Below are 19,926 nucleotides of genomic sequence, written 5' to 3'. Positions count from 1 at the left end.
ACTAGGAACTTCACCACTACTCCAACTCAGGCATATTATTGGCTTAGCAGAAGCAGCACATTCACCAATCAGACGAGGCATCGCTCCTTGATCTGAATTCCCCGTTTTTGTAGATAGAAAGGTAACCAAGCATCGCCAGGAATCTGGTCGCTTTCCTTCTCTTACATAAATGCTGCAGGGATGTTAGAGGGAGTTTTTATTTTTTTTTATGTCTTCTTGTGTGCTACTCTACATGCATCTAAATAATAAATAAAGGTTTCACACAGTAATAAGTCCAACCTGCGTTACTGCAGCAAGCAGATTAACTCCCCAACATCACAGACCTGGGTATATTACTCCACTGCTCCTCAAAGTGAGGGGGGGTTTGTTGGTCAAAAGCACAGCTATGATGCAGTGAGCTTCAATTATTAGCAGTTTATGTTGGAGCCAGGTCTGTTAGGACGTTAACCCACCCACATTTGACCTATAAACTACTAACTAGTAACACAAACCCTTTTTTTTTCAGTAACGGTGTGGAGAGATTAACTTGTGCATGTCATAAACTTGGGTGCGTTTTTAATGTAACAGCATGAGTGAGGTATAAGTCGTCTCAGTGCTGTGAGTGGCAGATAAAGTGAACATAAATGTAACAGCTTCCTCCAGTGTCTCTCCCCGGAACCATGGGAGGAAAATATTGCTTCTCTCCTCTTCCACCTTTGACCTTATATGTCCACCCTTGCAAGGGAACCTCCAGCAAAATCTATCCTTTGTGCAAATTTCAGCCCTTTAAAATGTTCAGGTTTTTTTGCCTCAGTTTCAGAACTCTTCATCTTTTATTTGTGCAATTGAGTCCAAAGACGAGAGGGATCGTAGGGGAAGGAGAAGGTTTCCACGATGATGATAATAAAGGCTGTGGATCGAAGGGGTTCAGGGTGTGAAGTCCGCTGCTGCCAGTTTCTACCTGGAGATCATGGAGCTGGACTGGGAGTGGTTAGAGGATGTGGTAGCAGCGCTGAGCTGAGAGAAACCACTGTGGCTTGATTCCAAACTGGTCATCGAACCCCTAGGAGAGAAAAACAAAACGGTTGGGATGAATATAGGAAACTGACCTGAGCTGAACTGCATCCTGCTAAGAAGCGTCTGAAACGTGTGCATGACTCATGCAGAACCATGCACTGTGATCAACCTTGCAGAAGGAAGCCCAGTCTAAAGCTCCAGCTACACCACACGCTCCAGCACCAAAACCAGCACACCATCACCTACTAAAGCTTTTTACTCAAACCATCAAAGTCAGCACCATAGGGAGGCTTAAATAACCTTAAATAAGGCATGCTTGTTTGGTTCCATTTAGGTTTAAAGTCTGAGCAGACAATGAAAACCGTGAGAAACCACAGCAGCTTCAAAACGTTTAAGACTGAAGATTCATACAGGATCCAGCCTTGGGGGACTTAAGATCCTGCTCTTGTCCAGGTGGTGAGAACAAATCATTTCCCTGTCAATAGCATGTGGTAACAAATGACCAAGGAAACAAAGCTACACTGCTGAGGTAGCACTGTGGTTCATTCAGACTGCAAGAGAGAGCAAGACATTTAGCTGGTAACAGGAAGGCTGAGCTAATCTGCTCTCATTTCCCCATTAGGAGCCTTTAATCTACATTTGCTAAGGAAGATTAAAAGGTGCCATTTGATTCATTTATTTTAGATAAATGTGCTTAAAAATGATCTGTAGCTACAGTCTCTGAGCCGTATCATCCACTGGACAACGGTAAGCCCTAAGAAAAAGAAAGGTGGCTGAGATGATAATGGACATTCATGATGTAGGATTTGTTTATTTGACTTTGAATTGGACAAACATAAGACTGCTGGCTAAAGAAGCCAAGAAGTTCTCAGGTAACCAACATTAAACTTTCCTACACATGGCTCAGACTACAGGCCCCCAGAGACCAAGCAGTCTTAAACACACATCCCTGAATCTAGCGCAGATACTTATAAACTGAATCCAGTTCAAATGTTTGCAGATAAAGAAAGCAATGTTTGGTTTTGTATTAATGTCTTCATCAGTTAGGTTATTATCAGCAAAGTGTCTTATCTTTAGGTAGAATTAAAATGAGTTGGACTGTTAGGATTGTAGTTATGAAATAAAGAAAAGAATGTGATACAAAATGACATCAAAACAAGATTCTACAAGTGACTAAAAATGAGGCAAATTTGAAAGCCAGCACATTCTAATGAGTGTGTTTACGTTGCCCACCTGGGAAAGTGTTTACAGGAAGTTAATCATGCAAGCACAATAAGTAAAGACTGGATTAGACCCCAAACTGTGGTGCAAAGATTTCTTCAGCGTGAGAAAAACAAGTCCTGTTACTCAATGCTTGGTTAGCATTGCTAACAAGAAGCAAGACAAGAAGTTTTTTTTGTTGTTTTTGTGTTTTGCGCAGTGTTAGAAGCGTGACTTCAGAGGAGGGGGGGCGGGCACTCTGTTTAGCAGCCAAAAGCAGCAAAAAATTATGAGCTAAGCTAAAGAAAAAAAAAAAGGGCAAACACTGAGCCACTTACAAACTCTGCACATCACAGCAAGCCGTTCTTCATAGGAGGAAGACACAGCAGGAGGAGGAGGAGGAGGAAGGGGTTGTGAGCAATAGAACAGTGGATTGGACAGAAAAAGATCATTTAAAAGGATAATAAAAAATAAATAAATAAAAAAAAGAGAAACAAAATATTTTTTAAATTGTCATGTTTTTTCCAACAAGTAAAATTCTGTTATATAGAACAGGAAACTTTAACCATAAGCCACAAAAGATTCACAAAAAAGGATCTATAGACTTAGAGGACAGAAGTATTTCTTAAGAGGGAGGGACAAGGACTGCAGAGTTTAAGCTTTTCCACATATAGTGCCTTTCACACTTTCAGATTTTGACGCTTTGCAGGAAAAATTTGGGGGATTTTGTGCAACAGGCCGACAGCAGTGATTTATTATGAAGTGGAAGGAAAAGGACAGATGGCTTCCATTATTTCTAAGAGGAAAACTCAGAAATATGGTTCCCAGTTAATCATTTCAAGAAGCATAGTTTTTTCCAAGTCTTTTGCTATATGTTGACATCTTTGTGACATCAAAATAATCTGCTTTTACTATCCTATGCTTTTTCCGTACATTAAGTCATTTTTAAACACGCTGACATTTGTGGCTGTAGATTGATTCAAAGTGAAAAAGTCTAAGTTTTGGGTGCTGTTGTAAGGCACTAAGATACTATAACCAGATTTACTGTGTGGAGAAAATAAAAATAAAAAAAATCACATAAAAAAACAACAATAGCTCAGTTACCAACCTGAAGTCCTCAGAGCCCAACACTTCAGTGTAGTACATGACTTTACACTTATGTGAGGACACCTGCAAGGTGGCCAGGACATCGTCCACTCGGGGTAAATTGGTGGCTGAGCAGGCTGGCATGTTATGAAACTTCCACTGGAGGATGTAGAAACCTGGCCAACGGGTTATATGGGAGCCCTGAGCAAGAAATTAAACTCATTATTAGAGACAAAAGCATCAAAAAAGTGTATTTTTGTTTAAAAATAAATAAGAAGATCTTCCTGATGATGATAGACTCTCACCTGCACACTCTCACCCTCCTTACAGGTCAAAGGTGATGCCACCATGCTGTAATCCTGCCCAAGAGTCCAGGACTTGTCGATAAGCTGGACGTTGTTGACTCCTGGGGAGGTGATTCCATGGGTGCCCAGGGGGTCTTTGCGTGGGGCCTGGGGGGCCCGCTTGGAGTGGTAGATGTTAAAAACGATGTCACCTTTGCACACATCGAAGTCCCAGGTGATGACTGAGGCAGCATCGATGATCTCGATCACAAGCTGCTCGGAGGAAGCAAATGAGCAAGGTTCAAGTACACACAGCAACTAGGTAAAACACATTTTGCATTTATAAAAAGAGTAAACTGTTTTATCAAACTGAGATCTAAGAAAGACAAAGCTAAATGTACATCATCACATCTAAAGTTGACTTTAAATGTATTTATATATCTTCAGGGAGAGCAGAGTGAGATCCGCTTAGAGGGATAATTATAGGCGACATCTGTCCCACCGGTTTAAATTATGCAACATGATAGGAACAGTATGTCACAGCAGACAGATTGGTTTTCAAATACATTCAGTTCAGATCGGAGTAGATTAACACCAGCCTGGCTCTGGCAAAAATAGAATGGGGTCAAACTGTCCTGCCATCCAGACAACGCAGCCCTGCGGAGCCAGTGGAAATGCTCCTATTGATTATAATGGGTGCTTATTTGTCACAGGGAATAATTTAAAACCCATCGCCACTAGATGGCAGCAGATTTACCAAACCCTTAAAGCTCCTCTGTATATATTTCTTACTCCAGTGGGTATTGAGTCTCACCTCATGTGGCGCGCCCTTAAAGATGCTGGCACTCTGATAGATGGTCTCAGTCCAGAGACGGACATCCTCGTTCTCAAGCTCCTCTGCTGTGCGGTACATGGACTTAGGAACCAGGCCGCCCTCCGGTACCTCACACTGAAGAAAAGCACGCAAAGCGGATAACAGAGTCACTGAAGAGAGTTCTCCAGCTAGATTGTGAGCTACAAGAATCACATTCAAATATTAAGAGCTTTGGAAAGTGTTCCCTACCTCTTAAATATTATTAAGACTTTGTCTTGTCAATCTCAAATTCTAACTGATTACATTGGGTTTTTATGTGATACACCTACAAGAAATGGTGCATAACTTGACATGGATGGAAAAATGGGTCTTTTTCAATAGAGACATTTCAGTTTTCTCTGTTAAAGAATAAGAAGTAATGACCATGAGTCTTTTAGCTTTCACTCCATTGGGGTTGTCAGAACTTTTGATACTGTGAAAATTATCAATGCTCAAATGCTGCATTTGGTTACAATACTAATTTGGTATTGTATCAATACTAAAGATAAGTGTTTTTTGCATTTTGGCCATTGTTCATCTTAGATTTCTTGGCCATTTATTTAAGTAGCATGTGCCATTCTGTTGAGAAAACATGTTTCATGGTGAGATTGAAAAAGGTCAGCCTTTCCCTGTAAAAAAAAAGTGTTTTTTATGCCTTTATTTAATAATAATATATAATAATAATAATATATAATAATAATAATAATAATAATATATTCTCTTTATCTCAGTGGTATCAAAATTGGAATCCAATATGAAATATTTTCCTGGATGTCAATATTGAGCTTTAAATTTTAGTATGGTTACAACCCTACACTCTTTTAAGGTCTGTCCCAAATTAATGAATTTATGTTTATGGTTGTTCAAAATTAAAAAGGATTTAAGTCTGAAAATATCAGCAAAACTCCACACTTACCATACACTCTCCTCCTAAAAAGTCCGGAATGATCTCCTTGTCTATGTAATCAACAAGCCCTCCAGGACCCTGGTAGTCATTGCCTGCATAGATCAAGAACTTCTTTCGGGTGTTTTCATCAATGAACGGGCTCACCTGCAATCAGAGTTAAAAAGTATTTAAAAAAATAAAATAAAATAATTCACCAGGGTAGCAAGTGTTTGGTTGTGTTCGGTTCAAATGAGACACTGGTTTTTAATCTAACTGCAGAGGCTGTTTGGTGTCCCCCCCATCAGTTCTCACCAGGGTCCAGAGGACAGGGAAAACTCTTGGCGCTCTTAAGATAAGCAGCCGTCCCAGAGTCTCTGGATAGTTTGCCTCCACAACTTCGATGATCCTCAGCAGTGCCTTGACCCCGGGTCGCCACAAGTGACGCATGTTCAACCCCTCTAGATCGACCAGGCAAGTCCAACAGCTACGGAGAAGGGTGCAAGAGGATTAGTGGGGATAATTTCCAGCACACAATACACTTAGAAGTATCCTGCACTCTCCTTTCCTCTCCTAACACCCTGAAGGCTGGTGTAAGTGATGAAAGTAATGCTGGGTAATTGTGAACACTGATTGCAGCAACTTGTCGGAGACACATAGTTGCGATGCCCGTCTGTCGAGCCCTTATCTCACAGCCCACCTCCTGGTGGAGCGCCTCCATCTACCCATCTGAGCTCAGTGACGCTCTGCACCCAGATATGAGTCATGAATGCCATTTCCAACTATGGAGAATATAGCGTGGTGCTAATCTGTATAAGTGCCACAGCCACTTACAGCACATCTATTAGAAATGGCAGTTGTATCTCCTACATCCAGAGGTAAAAAACTAAACAAAAAGCATTTTTTTACCTGATAGGTCGACCAAACACCTTGGTGTTCTCCTCACAGCGCCTCAGCCCCTCCTCATTGATGGACAGCACCTGCAATGTCACATTAAAACCAACTTTACCATCAACAGGATAAAAATGTGGGTCATCTGCTGCAAACATCCTCATTAGGTCATTAGCTCCCTAACCTGTGAGCTAAACATTGACCTATAAACTAACGACCTTCTGTAAGGAACAGAACCAGAACTGCAGGTTTGGCTACGTACGTGTCGGAGAAGAGACTCCTCTCCAAGGGCGCGCACCAGACCTTTGGTGTCCATGTGACCCAGCCTCAGGATGTACAGAGGACGACCGTCTAATAAAGTAGAACAAATATTGACACGATCAATCACAATGTTTACATTCAACACAAAGAGGTTAAGTGGAAAGGTCTGCTTTGTGTGGAACAATAAGTGAACGTACGCTCTGGGAAATGGTTTATTATTCTGTTCCCATTAAACGCTATCTTGCTTTGAACTAAAGCAGAGTTCCAATGAAGTTTACGTCATTGTTTTCTACCAAGTAACCCAAAACACAGTCCAGAACGCAGCATACATCCGTGTGCGTAAGGAAAAACTATTCAAGTAAACATAATGGGCTGATTTTTCCTCTTAATGTTGGCGTCAGTGCAGCAGGATATTGAGGGTGACTGAACAGCTAACGTGCTGCCAAATGATTAAAAGTTGTTGTAAGGATGGGTTGTTTGTCTAAACGTGCAGCGAGCTGTAAAGGAGGCCTGCTGCACGTGGATTTTTTGCATGTGAGATTTCAGCAGCTGACTTTGGGTGTGGCTCTGCGCTGCGGTGTACCTCTGTCATGATGGTGCCAGCCGCCGGTGTAGTAATCCTGAAGAACCTGTGGAGGGTTCCAAGTCTCCAGCAGGTAGTCCACCTGGTGCTGTTTCCTCCATGTTAGCGACTGGCACAGTATCTCCCGTGCTTTATCCATGTTAAAGTCTCTGGCTCGCAGAAAGCGCAGGATGTGTTCATCTTTGGGAATCTAAAAGGAGCAAAACAGATACGTCTTTGACAAGTTGCTAAAAGCAACAAGAAAACTGTTCCACTTAATTACTGCAAATACCTTTCCCTTGTGTGTCTCTTGAAGCCATTTGCGAAGTCTGATGAGACAGCTCTCCTGCAGAGGCGTCAGGTCACCAAGGTAACGTTTGATGTAGTCTGCATCCAGTTTGTCTGCAGCAAAATGTTCCAAACAAACAAGTTTATCAATTACAGCAGTGATTTAATCCCAAATGACTTTTACACTCAAAACAAATCTAGTTAATCTAACTTTTTTTTTGCAGACACAGATCCATGCATGTGCTTGTTAGTGTAAATCTTCAGAAAATGTATGTTTTTAATTCATTCATGCCGCTACCAGCAAACAATTTTCATCTAAACTTTTTTTTTTCATGTAAAGCACTTATAAAGCAAGTGTCCCTATTCTCTCCCAAGATAAAGCAGGCAGTGAGGGACAACATCCAGCTTTCATTTATCTGAGGAAACAGACCTTCAGGTGTACCAGCCAGGATCTCTGCTAGGCTGTCTGCCTGAGGGGCACCATTATCCTGCTTTGCATCCTGTGCGGCGCAATCTTTGGTTTCAGCGGCCTGTGAGGCAGAAACGGTAGGCGTGATGGCGTGTTGTATTTCTGGCGGGCTGGTGGAGAGACTGTTTGGTTCAGGGAGAGCAGGACTAATGGTGGAACACGACCAGCGGGGTACATGGGTGACGCCCTCATTCTCAAGCTCCTTTAGGTAGAACTCAATGATTTCTTTTCCCTGAAAAGTAAAGAAATGTGAATTTATATATTACATCACTGACAACATGTTTATATGGGATTTCCTCTAATTGAAATGTATAAAAACTGAATATTTGCAGCCTAAAATACAACAACTCCATCAAACTCTGTGGAGATTAATCATTGTAACGTGTAAACTAATTAAGAGCTATAATTTGAATACTTATACACTCGCAGATCAGCAAAGAAAACACCTAAACCTCTCCCATAATAGGAGGTTGAATCCCATAGACACACACCTTGTTGATACTGCTGGCGTACTGCTTCATGGCGATCTTTTCTACGGTGCTCTCAAAGCCAAAGAAGGACTTTATGTCCAAACTGGCCGTTTGTTCGAAACATGTCCATTCCTCATTCTCTGGGTGGACCTGCAAATGACACACAGCAAAACACTGCTGTAACCTAAACTGTGTGTACCCACACACTGAAGAGGGCAACTGTTACCATAGCGACCACACAAGACGATGACGCACAAATACAGCATTTCTCACACAGAGTGGGAGTATTTGTGTCAGTCTGTTTGGGTAAATTTAGCCAAAGCTTTACACATGAGCTGTTTGGATTCAACGTGGACAAAATACACATAAAACATAAAACTGTATGTTTATAGGGAATGATGTAAAGGCTGTACCAGTCAAGGGTTAGAAACTATGAATCAGTGTGAGAAAATACCCATTTTTCTATTTTATGATCAACAATCCATTATTATGAGCCTAGCACGCATATTAAATGTATATTTTGAACAACTTCTTTATCTTAATATCAAATGTGTTCAGGGTTCAATCACTTTTTAAGACTAAAGATAACATAAAGATATAGATAAGTTCTTGGTCCATTTTGGAACAGTTTTATCCACAGACGTATACCCACTGTGTTCATGATAAAATATACATATTCTAAATCCAGGAGAAACCACACAAAGGAAGCAAGCAGGAACGCAGGAAATGAGCAAAAACGAAAAAAGGGGGGGGGGAAAGTAGGAAAGAAAGAAATAATGAACACCACAACTGGAAATCAAAATCAAATCTCCTACTTTTCCAGACCGCAAAAGATCCCTGATCCTGGTGGCAAAGTGGTGGCAGCTTCATCGCCCTTGAGTACTAAAACATTTCAGGTCCATTAGCTGCCTAACTGCACTGTCCATCCTGGTTACCGCTACCACAGAGTGACACAGCACCCTGCAAAGAACCTCTGTGTGGCTTTGGACCTAAAATTAGCATTCTAGTCGGTTGGAAGCTAATACGATAAGCTTGGCCTCATTAGCTCATAACACTTCCACACATGAACAGACAGATCTGGAATCAGATACACTGCTGCTGAAGGAGGGGGAACCGGGAAGCGATGCTAGTTGTAAATCAGTATTTGAGTTATTTTTTTTATAACAGAGAATCCTTAAGAGAAAATTGACATTAACTTGAAGATTTTGACTCTGGCTTGTGTTGTTCTGAGCCACAAAACTGCAATTACAAATTATCTGTACTTTCCTGTGCCTCTAAAGATAAAATTGTATTATTGCCTTTCCTAAATGCCCTATAAGTGGCTCTGTATGGCAGCATAGTTATATGATACTGAGGGATTGTGGTCGAGTCAATGAGTCGATACAATCAGCTGATTTTCCTTAAAAAGAAAACTTTAAACCAATCTGACTGTATGATCTGGTTGAATTGTAAAATGACTTGAGATGACGTGTGTTGTGAATTTGCACTATATAAATAAACTGAATTGAATTGAATACTGACTGAATAGCAGCAGGTCTCGTGGACGACGACCCTGTTGGAAAACGTCTCATTGTGAGATTCAATGTGCAGAGTTCTCTCCTTTTTGTTCAGCGTGTTTTTCTGGGTGAAGTACACATAGTCTACACCAGCAATCTGTGAACCACAGAAAAGAAAAAATCAGTTACTTAAAAAGGAATGGCATGAAATTAGTAAAAGGCATGTATAAAAGTTAAACTAAGGGCTAAAGAGTTCAGGTATTATTGACCCTTTTAAGTAGACGTGGAGCATCAACATCCAAAGCGCAGCGCCGCTCGATCCTGTGGATGGAGCCGTCTTCGCTCGTCTCCTCGTTCACCACGTCACTATTCACGAACATGGGGATGAGGTGACAGGTGGGGAAGCGGCGTTCGTATGCCTGGAAAAGAAAGGGCAAAAAAGAGGAACAATAGTGTGAAGTAGGACATAAACTATAGAGATAATTCACGGTTTCAGGTTTCCTTCCAGTAATCAGAGCAGAAGGAAATCTAATAGTTCCAGCAAGTTCATTCATTTTCAGATTACATAAGGATTTCCTTAAAAAAAGTTATAGGAAACACTCATCTATTGTTGAAGCTAGTTAAATGGGTAAGAAAGCATTTAATTATTTATTTAACCAGAGGAAAATAAATACTTAATCTCTAAATTTCGTCCCTAATCAAAAACAAATGTTTAACTCATTATTAGCAGCGACACAAATATAGGAATGTAAGGGCAGAGAAAAGGAATATAATATTAAACATGCAACCACAGGCAAACTAAGGTATAGTACACAATGCAGCACCAACAGTTTCATCCAAAATGTGATGGTCTATACAAAACATCCAGGAATCTGACTGGTATTGTTTCATAGCAGGCATGTCTTGACAGCAGGGTGTGTTGAATATATCCCCTCTAGCTCATATGTTTTGGTGGGGATTTCCAGAATTGATTACGACCCTGATCTAGTTACAGTTTTTATCTAAGGATATAACTGTAACATTTCATGTAGACATTTTGTAAATATGTGCAGTGCTGTAAAAATCAAAGAGGAAATGTAAGAGTTAAATAAAAGGGGGGAGAGAGGCTGTATTTCCTGGTTCAGAGTGGAAATGTACAGAATGTCTGAAAACACTTGAGAGATTTTTGCCTGAGACAACCTGAGCAGCACGTGAGAGATCTTAAAAATAAAAGGCTTATGTTGACAATGTTATGTCTTTAATCGAGCCAAACAAAGGAAAAGGCTCCTCAAAGACTGAGCCAACCAAAATATGACTTCTGTTTTTATGTAGGCTGAAAGGGGTGAGCAGCAGAGGGCTGCATATTTTGGGGGGTTTTGTTTCATGCTGCTACCAGGCCACTCTGCTGCCCACTGTCTTTTGAATAAATGAATGCTGAGCTCTGTTTTTCAGCTGATGCTCTCAAACACTGGGGTGTTCAGCTTTGTTCTGCCGTCAGCACAACAGCCTGGAGCATAAACATCTGTTCCATCCATTATAAACAACCCTGCAGCAAAAACAAATTCACAGTAAATGGCATGCGTTTGCAAAACAATAAATTATAACGGCTATTTCACTCTGTAACTAAAAGTGCTCTGCTCAACTTTTTAACTAAAATAGTTCAAGAAAAAACAAAAGCAATGCACTAGATGAAATGAGCAAGAGCAAAATCTAATTTTCAGCTTCATCGACCCAAACGGGTGAATGAACGAAATACAGGCAGATCTGTGACAGAACCCATCATTTTCATCATTTCACAAAATACACAAACACTACAAAAAGCTTACTGATTGAGAAGCTTTACTCCATATTATAGTTATATTGTCGGCCATGTGAAATATTTTTTTTTTTTTTTTCTATCTCAAACTCGTTTCAGTCATATTCAGTTGACTCATCTGAAACATTCATAGATGTTTTATTGACATGATCAAAGACATGTAGAGCAACCTAAATAGAATTTATTACCATCATAATAGTGTCAACGGCTAACTTCCCTTCAACTATTGAAGCTCTCTGCTCTATGAAATCTATACTATTGTTGCCAAAGAAGTTATCAGTATTTTTGTAGCCAGAGCCATTAAGATTAGAGTTCTGTCAATCCTGCTGTTTTTGTAAAAGGATACCGTATATAAAAAATATCAAAAGGCCAACCCTACATAAAAAAAATTGCCATTTTTATTTCTGGGAAATGGGAGTTTATTAGGTAAAATATAAACTTAGTTTGTATGAGGCGTTCCTGGAAAATGTATTTATCATATTTCAATAAAGGATTAACGTGGTTCCTCTATTAAGCTCCCTTTTTTCTGCTGCTTTCTGCCCTGCTGTAGGTCTCATTTATAAAGTCTGAATAAAAATAGATACATCAAAGGAGCATTTCTTTTCTCCAGTGAATTTCTCTCTTTCTTTGGAGACAAAAGAAAAAGAAAAATCAAAAATAATGAAAAAAATAAACAACCCTATATTAGAGAGATGTGAATCACCTCTCTGCGATATCACAAGTACATCTGAAAAGCTCACGCAAAAAGAGTTTTTTCTCTTTTTCTTCCATTTTTCTAAAGAAATTATTTAAAGTAAAAAAAAAACAACCAGGGATTCGCATAAAGTCAAAGTGATGTATTTTACACTTCTTGTTTTGAAGAGAATTTGAAACTTGAAATAAACGGCTAAAAAAAAAAAAGTTAACCAGACCCAAATCATCCATTTAAATCAACTGTTTTTGACCCAAATAACCAACAGTGTTCCTTAAATCTATTCATAAAAAAAAAGTAGGAAACAGTGTGGAAATGAATGCATTTCATATACTATATTAACCCTTAATTTTAAGAGGAATAACGCAGAGGAGTGAAACACACTCATAAATGATGGTTTTGGAGAATGTGAATTAATAACTCTTGGATTGCCTTAGCATGAAGGAAAACTCTAGCAGGCCAACTTATTTTTGTAAAAGCTAAACGAGGATAGCTGAGTGTGAGAACACGGCACTCCAGTCTCCACAGTGATTGGATCTGTTGGCCAAGCTATGAGTAACCTCCTCTGGAATTTGGTTGGAGGTCTTGTATGCTTTCCACTGGTGGAGAAGGGGAGAAGAAAATCCAAAAACAATGCTTTGTTTCTTGATTTCTTCCTGCATACACCAAACAATGCTTTCCCTTTGGACAAAGAGTAATTTAGTAACGCCATGAGTCTGGAAAATAGGATTTGTGTTTTTTCAGGAAGGGAGATTCGGGAAATTGAAGGGTTTCAAAAACAAAGAGACAATGCAAATCAAGGCCAGACCGTCCTGCAAGGCACATGCAAATGTAGGTAGTGTTCTACCTGGCAAAGAAACACAAAGGCTGCCAAGCAGCAACACAGGAAAGCATTCCTCTTCAAACTATGGCGGAGGGGGAAAAAAATTAGGTTCACTGTGGATGAAAACACACTTCTCACATATAAAAACATGCTTTGGTGTTTAAAAGGATTTGTTTTTTCTCTGTGAGAAAGACTTGGGATATCGAGATGGGTGTGTTTACATGTTGAAATATTTATAGCATTAACCACCATACAAAAAAAACAAAACTTATGAAATGGGTATACTGCAATATAAAAACAAAAACGCCTTCGCCCACAGGCAAAGCAAATCCAACAGCTGGGATGCCGTGTTTTTCTCATTCAACACCTCTGCAAACACATACCACAGTTCAAGCTGCAGCATGCCTTTAACGAGCACATTTTTAATGTTCCAGGGAAACGACTTCACCGAGACGGCACATGGATTCCTGTTTAGCAGCGCAAGGAAAACAAACAAGATGTAGAGCTCCCCAGCCTTCTAAAGCAGTGAGGACTATCAACTAATGATACATCCATAGTCCTACAGCCACGACTTAAGATTTTTTTTTTAATGGGTATAGATTTATCAACATTTTCTTATAATTGAATATACACAACACTTGTTGCTAGAACCTGTCTTATGCATGATATAGGGAGCCAAATTCCTCATTTTGTGATGAAACAGAACCAGCAAAGTAATGAAAACAATGAGAAAAGTATTCAACGAAAGAGCCTCCTTAAAAACCCAAATGCCTTGAGATACGCCTCAATTTAGAGGTGCATCACTGAGTTTTATAAGAAAGAGGGCACAATGTATTTTAGACAGCCGATGCCACATCACTACTGCAAAGAGCTGCTTGGACAGGAGAATACCAGTTGGGATTTAAGTGCCATGGTTTTGTGTTATACATAGGTACTTTTTTGTTGAGTGGAACTTTAAAGAGGAATTAAGGACCTAATTTCATGCAACCAAATTTCTTGATTCCAAAAGAGCAGATGTAGTCCTAATTTTCATCAAATGTTTCTCATATAGTACATTGTTGAGAAGAAGATACACAGTAATCACCCAAAAAAATATAGCAGTAGTCATTTCCTGGACCATTTTCTGATGCAGACATTTTTTTTTTCTTCAAGCCAATAACTACTATATAATCCGTAAAAAGACAGCCAAACAAAGAGCATGACAAACCTCTTTCCCAACAGGCCTCACCCTTCCAGCTTTACTAAGAATAACAGCCATATCTTGCAGGCTTACAAAATCGTTGTATAACAGAAACAGCTGCCACATAGAGGTCGGTTTACGCTATTTTTAAGTCGGCTCAACTAGCGGGGAAAAAGGGAACATTTAGGTTGGGGGCACTTTTATGATGAAAACACAAGAAGAGAACAGCTCGGAGATTAGGTAAATAGAAAAAACAGCAGAGCAGTTCATAAACACTAAAAGGGCCGTGGTAAAGCTGATGCTGGGTTTTCTTAGAGAAATTCACAAGAAGAGGAAATGGTGACTTCTCCTTCTGTAACAAACAAATGGGTTATTGGGTGTGTTGTAGAGAGAAAAATACAGGCATCTGGCACCAAATGTTCTTTAAGTGGCCGCTGTTCTTTCATTCAATTATTGTTAAATACTTGAAATGCTGACTGAAATAGCTTTAAATAAAAATATACTACTCAAAAAACAAAAACAAAGGGAACAATCAAATAACAAATCCTAGATCTGAATGAATGAAATAATCTCATTGAAAACTCTGCTCTTAGTTAAATGTGCTGACAACAAAACCATGCAAAAACCACCAGCAGATCCAACTTTGATGGAATGGCCTTAAAATAGGTAAAAATGAGGCCAAGTATTGTATAAGGTCCATTTTGAAGTTTTGTAGTTGCTTATATCAGGGAAAATTAAGCGCAGCTAACTTCTGTTATTCTCAGAAAAATCAGATTTGGGTTTGATTTATAAAAACGACTCCTTCGAATCGGTTTTTGAGCATTTCACAAAATGTCATATCATATTCAAGGTTTAGAGTTAGGGCTGATTACAGATGGATCATTTTACAATAATCCTAGGATAATAAATGACAATGAAACCAAACAATCATACTGACAATCAAGGTTGGATCAGACAAACCAGTTATAAAGCTCATTCATTAATGAAAACATTATAAAAATGCCTCTTTTCACACACACATTTTTATATTATTTTATATTAAATTTTTTAAATGGTGAAATGAAATCCCTTTGTAGGAACCCTGAGAAAAAAAAAAAAACTCAAAGTCAAATATTTGGCTACAGTGATGCTTCTCATTGACATTTACACTTTAAAAAGGCTCAATAGATATTATATAACAAATACCACCATCATTGACGTAAGATCCAAATAAAAAGTCTATTTTACTGAGGGCCGTTGACAGGAGGGTGACGTCAATTAGTCTGTTTTTGGTGAGCAAATCATTACGAGCTCCTGACCAGCACCTCAGGCAGCTCCGGGCCTCCATCTATCAGAGCCGTCATTATGCAGGTTGAGTTTGCACATCAGATGGGTCATACGTCTAACTTCGTTTTGGAATAATCCCGTATATGAAACGGAACAGATTGATTTGTCTGGATGTAGTGTGTTTGGTATGAATAGATAAACATCTAGGCATCGTTTCTAAGATTGGTACGCAATGTTTGCTGATAAAACATGTCGGTTCTGCTAACTTTACCCTGGTTCATTAAACGCAGTTGATGTTTAAACATAATTTCAGCTTGATTGGATAAAAAAAATGCAAAAGAATAATCTCTTAATCTCACTGGAGAGAGAATAGATGTGTTATAGCAGAGCAGAAAAAGGGGAAACATCTGTGCATGCAATAAAAAGCTGCTAAGAATAGAGAGAAGTTAAAATTGTTTACTTGAAAGGAGCCTTCCCTCTTTTAATTAGCAGGAAGAACGTTACTGGTTTATTATTACAAGAGGAATACCCCTTCGTTGGCGGCTCCGATATTAGACCAAAAATTCTTAATATTCCATTACTTGTATTAAAGCTTTATTCATGTTGAACCTCATGCGAAGGTTTAACTATCAACCTGTCATACAGTGAAGTATATATATGACTAAAAGTCTAACAAAATTAGCCTTGAACGTTAAACTTTATATGATGGCTCATTCCTGTCACCAGCCGGGGAATTAGGTATTAATAACAGACAAAGAATAGCAATATAAAACAACAAAAACAAAATCCGTTACCAAGATACCCATTGTTTATAAAATTCTTTACATGTAAAAAGCCAAAGAAGTCTGATGAATTCAGCTTTCAACAAAGCCAGTTTCACTAGTTTCATGTTACCATTTGCATTAAAATAAACAGACAAAGCAAAGGTATACCAAGCCTGTAATGTGATACAAAGTAAATAAAAAAAATCCTTACAGAGGAACAAAAGAAAAAGCTCTCATGTCTTACGTCTCAGTCCTCTACCAACCTGTTAAACAGCTTTAGACCAACATGACTGACAGGTTCTGTCTAAAGTTTGTTGACAAAAAGCTAACACCATGTTTATAGGATTATTTGTTTATATATCCAACTTTTTTAAGTGCTGTACACATTTAATCCAAGATTAGCAAGGCAATTTATAGCAATAGGGGAAAAGGAGAATTAAAAGAAAACCCCTCTCAGTCAGTGTGTACAGTTGATTAGAAGTAGGAGAGAACAATCTCCCCACCTAAGAAATCAAACAAAAGAGCCTTTGGGTCCCTACATGCCATACCACCCACTGCTCTACTGTATTGGTACCACTGGCAAGAACCACCCACTTGGATAAAGGCAGGGGCAATTTGCCAAGTACGCAGTTACATTAACCCATGGTTTTCAACATCTTGTGAACAAAGGGATTTCAAATACCAGCCCAGATATTGGATGTAAAGGCATGATCATAACAGCTCTGTTCTGTTGTTGCAATGTAGAGAATAGCTTGGCTTTATTTGCTTTGATGAGTTGAAAAAAAATGTTTTCACACAATTTTAAGTGACAAATTCCACCTTAAAACTTAATTTGTGCAGTCAGTTCATCAGGATTATGAGCCTGTTAAAATATTTAGCACTTGTTTGGAGCGACAGATCCCCTGCATACCAACGAGCGACAGCGTTTATAGCTGCATGCAGTGAAGTGTTTTTAAGGTTTGTGGTAAAAACCACAAAAAAAAACAGATTCAGTTGAATATTTTTTGCCAGCAGGTTTTAAAATTTTTTAGTAAATGTAGGTATTTATAAACTGTTAGAAAATGCAAAAAAATGTTTAAAATAATGATCAGACATCACCCTCTAATACTTGTACATAATCCAACTCCTGACTTTATTTTTTCCAACTGGTTTCTGTTCACTTTTTTATATGCAGACAGCTCTGCAGAACCAATCACAACTTGCTTGTAGAGTCTGTCTCCCATAAAAAACTCCTGGATTTCTAATTGGTTGACTCTCAAAAATCAAGCTGCAAATTTTTCAATTTCTGAGCTCCAGCGAACACTCGTACTCTCTGATGCTGTAATGCCATGACCCTCCGGATGCTAGGACATGCTGAAGCTGCTCGACGCCGTGCCTCATAGATTTTGCATGTAGATCATTTGTTTCAACAACCAGAATGCGTTTGGTATGAACACACCGTAAGAAAACCAACTATCCAGTCGTAGTGTTTCTCTCCCTGCAGCACTTATACAGACATGTAAACACTAAAACCAGTGAGTTTATTGAGAAGAACTAAAACAGACTACGAACTACTTCAGAAAACTCATTTTGGTGGTTTTACGGTATTTTTCAGTTTTGATCCAGTAAGAAAAGTGTTTGGCAAATGGTTGGTTAGTATTAGGGATAAAAAAAAGTACCCTTTATTACCATGACCTGGATAACTAGATCTCTACTTAACTCAAGAGAGTCCTTAGTAATGTTAACAAAACAATCTGACATTTGGTGTTATACTTGATGTTCTCTACTTGGAGCCATCATCAAAACTAAGAGCCAAATGCACTCATTTTTGCCCATGTTACTATTCATTCATGCGATGCTATAAAATAAATTATTACCGGTAATCACATCTCTCATCTGATTTTCCACTTATTTGCAACTTCAAGTAAAGCATTAAAGTATAGGAATGTAAAAGTATTAACCAACTGCACATTTCAGGTAATGTGTGAAAAGGCCAAAATGAATGAAAGCTCATTCTTTCTCAAAGTAAACATAGAAAATATTGCTGGAAAAAAAAATCTAATCATCTGTTTTTATTCATCTTTAAATTAAATTTAAACCTATGTCGCTTGTTTCATACGATAAATAGCCTTAAACAGTCATCACAGGGAGAAAAACAAATCAAGAAAAAAACAAAAAAAAACTAAAATACAAAAAGAGAGAGTACATTTCCATTTTCTCTCAGTGCCATCTAGCCCCTGCAGACCATTCACTGACACAGCGTAGAGGGACTTCAGTGTGAAACGATAGTTAAGGGCTGGTTGTGTAAGAATACGTATGCACACATTTATATGCATCGAGCAGAGAAGCAGACCGGGGTTGGGAGGGGGCCCACTGAGGCAGCATCTCGACCTTGCATCAGTAAAAGAGGTTGAATGAGTGTCTTGGTGATCAGTGAATGAAATCAGCTGAAATTTCCCATTGGCTCCTGCAGTCACATGGTCATTGAAGGAGCTTGCTGTATGGTAAAGCGCACCCCCCTCCTCCTATCAACAGCCTATTGCTCCTGACTGTTCTTGGCAAACATAATCTGGCAAGGTAAGTGAATTAGACACTGCATAAAAAGGCTCTGGCAGAGTAATTCAGTAAAGTGGAGGAATTATCTGAAATAAAACAGCATGTGAAATGATGGGAAAGCCAGGCATTAAAAAGAAAAGTCCAATAAGGACAATTTGCTAAAAGCAACTTTGGATAATTTTCTTCTTGACATTCCATCTCTCATTAGAGGCCCTTTATAGAGCAAGTTTCACTCCATTAGAACATGCTCTCTTTTGAACAGAAACGTGCTACAATGACATTAAAAAAATAACAACTTTCCCATTCAAAATAGTCAAATATGAAGTAGAGCATTTGCTTGTATAAGTAGAAATTTTAGGACACGAGACCATTAAGCATTGAGAGCCAACGAGCTCAGACGAGGATTAAAACTATGAAATAAAGCCGGGATGTCATTGCAGCAGAGAATTGAGCTGTAAGGCTTTAACAAAACCTGGCCATATGTGGGTCAGGACACGGTGGGACAAGATGCTGACCCTGGAAAGACCGGTTCTGGAGGAATTAGACCAGAGAAAAAAAAGGAAGGCATTGGGATGAGTGCAGCATAAAAAAACATAAATAAAGGCACTGTACAAAACAAAGAAAAGAAATAGTTTTTGACTACAGTTTTGATAAAAGTCATCATTCTGATCCTACAGAGGATCAGAATAATGACTCTTATCAGGAAGATCAGTTTTAGTTTAATAATTTAACTAAGCAAAGCAGACACTGATATTCATCTACAGCACCTGTGGACTGCCTTATTGAAATAATTTTATTTTCATTCCTTGCACGAAGGAGGCTAAGGGATATAGCATGTACTTTATAAAGCAGACATCCAGTTATGATGTTGCACTGTTCATCCACATCTGGGTTAAGAAGGAAAAGGACTAAATGTACCCAACTAACACCTTTGATAACAGTAATTCTTATAAAAGGTTGAAGTCTCTCCTCCAGATACATTATCAATATTAAACATTTGTTAGATTTGATGAGATTTTTAAAATGTGTTCTGAAATGCTATTTGTTATAAAAATAAAAAAAAAATAACCCCATCCTCAGATATCATGGCTTAAAGGAATAGTACACCCATAACATGATTAGCCTTCATTTTC

The 19,926-nt window shown here is 38.8% G+C and overlaps 1 protein-coding gene across 2 annotated transcripts in view; it reads right to left on the bottom strand.

Moving 5' to 3' along the window:
* Window positions 1-209: 209 nt before the first annotated feature.
* LOC107085501 (SEC14-like protein 1) overlaps window positions 210-19,926 on the bottom strand; it is a 27,347-nt gene continuing 7,630 nt past the window's right edge. Inside the window, exons 3-17 of one of the 2 annotated variants that reach the window (XM_015375839.1) lie at window positions 10,009-10,158; window positions 9,765-9,896; window positions 8,265-8,393; window positions 7,735-8,005; window positions 7,309-7,418; window positions 7,038-7,227; window positions 6,456-6,544; window positions 6,212-6,282; window positions 5,618-5,789; window positions 5,336-5,470; window positions 4,381-4,515; window positions 3,588-3,839; window positions 3,305-3,483; window positions 2,535-2,561; window positions 210-1,042 (exon numbers count right to left, since the gene is read on the bottom strand). In XM_015375839.1, the coding sequence (XP_015231325.1) occupies window positions 937-1,042; window positions 2,535-2,561; window positions 3,305-3,483; window positions 3,588-3,839; window positions 4,381-4,515; window positions 5,336-5,470; window positions 5,618-5,789; window positions 6,212-6,282; window positions 6,456-6,544; window positions 7,038-7,227; window positions 7,309-7,418; window positions 7,735-8,005; window positions 8,265-8,393; window positions 9,765-9,896; window positions 10,009-10,158 (2,148 nt within the window). In that variant the 3' untranslated portion in view covers window positions 210-936. The remainder of the gene's footprint in view (window positions 1,043-2,534; window positions 2,562-3,304; window positions 3,484-3,587; window positions 3,840-4,380; window positions 4,516-5,335; window positions 5,471-5,617; window positions 5,790-6,211; window positions 6,283-6,455; window positions 6,545-7,037; window positions 7,228-7,308; window positions 7,419-7,734; window positions 8,006-8,264; window positions 8,394-9,764; window positions 9,897-10,008; window positions 10,159-19,926) is intronic. The other variant, XM_015375840.1, reaches the window with a different exon arrangement.

The sequence above is a fragment of the Cyprinodon variegatus genome, unplaced genomic scaffold (assembly GCF_000732505.1).
Source record: "Cyprinodon variegatus isolate N-32 unplaced genomic scaffold, C_variegatus-1.0 Scaffold126, whole genome shotgun sequence".
Taxonomy (NCBI): domain Eukaryota; kingdom Metazoa; phylum Chordata; class Actinopteri; order Cyprinodontiformes; family Cyprinodontidae; genus Cyprinodon; species Cyprinodon variegatus.
This window is presented reverse-complemented; position numbering and strand designations above follow the sequence as displayed.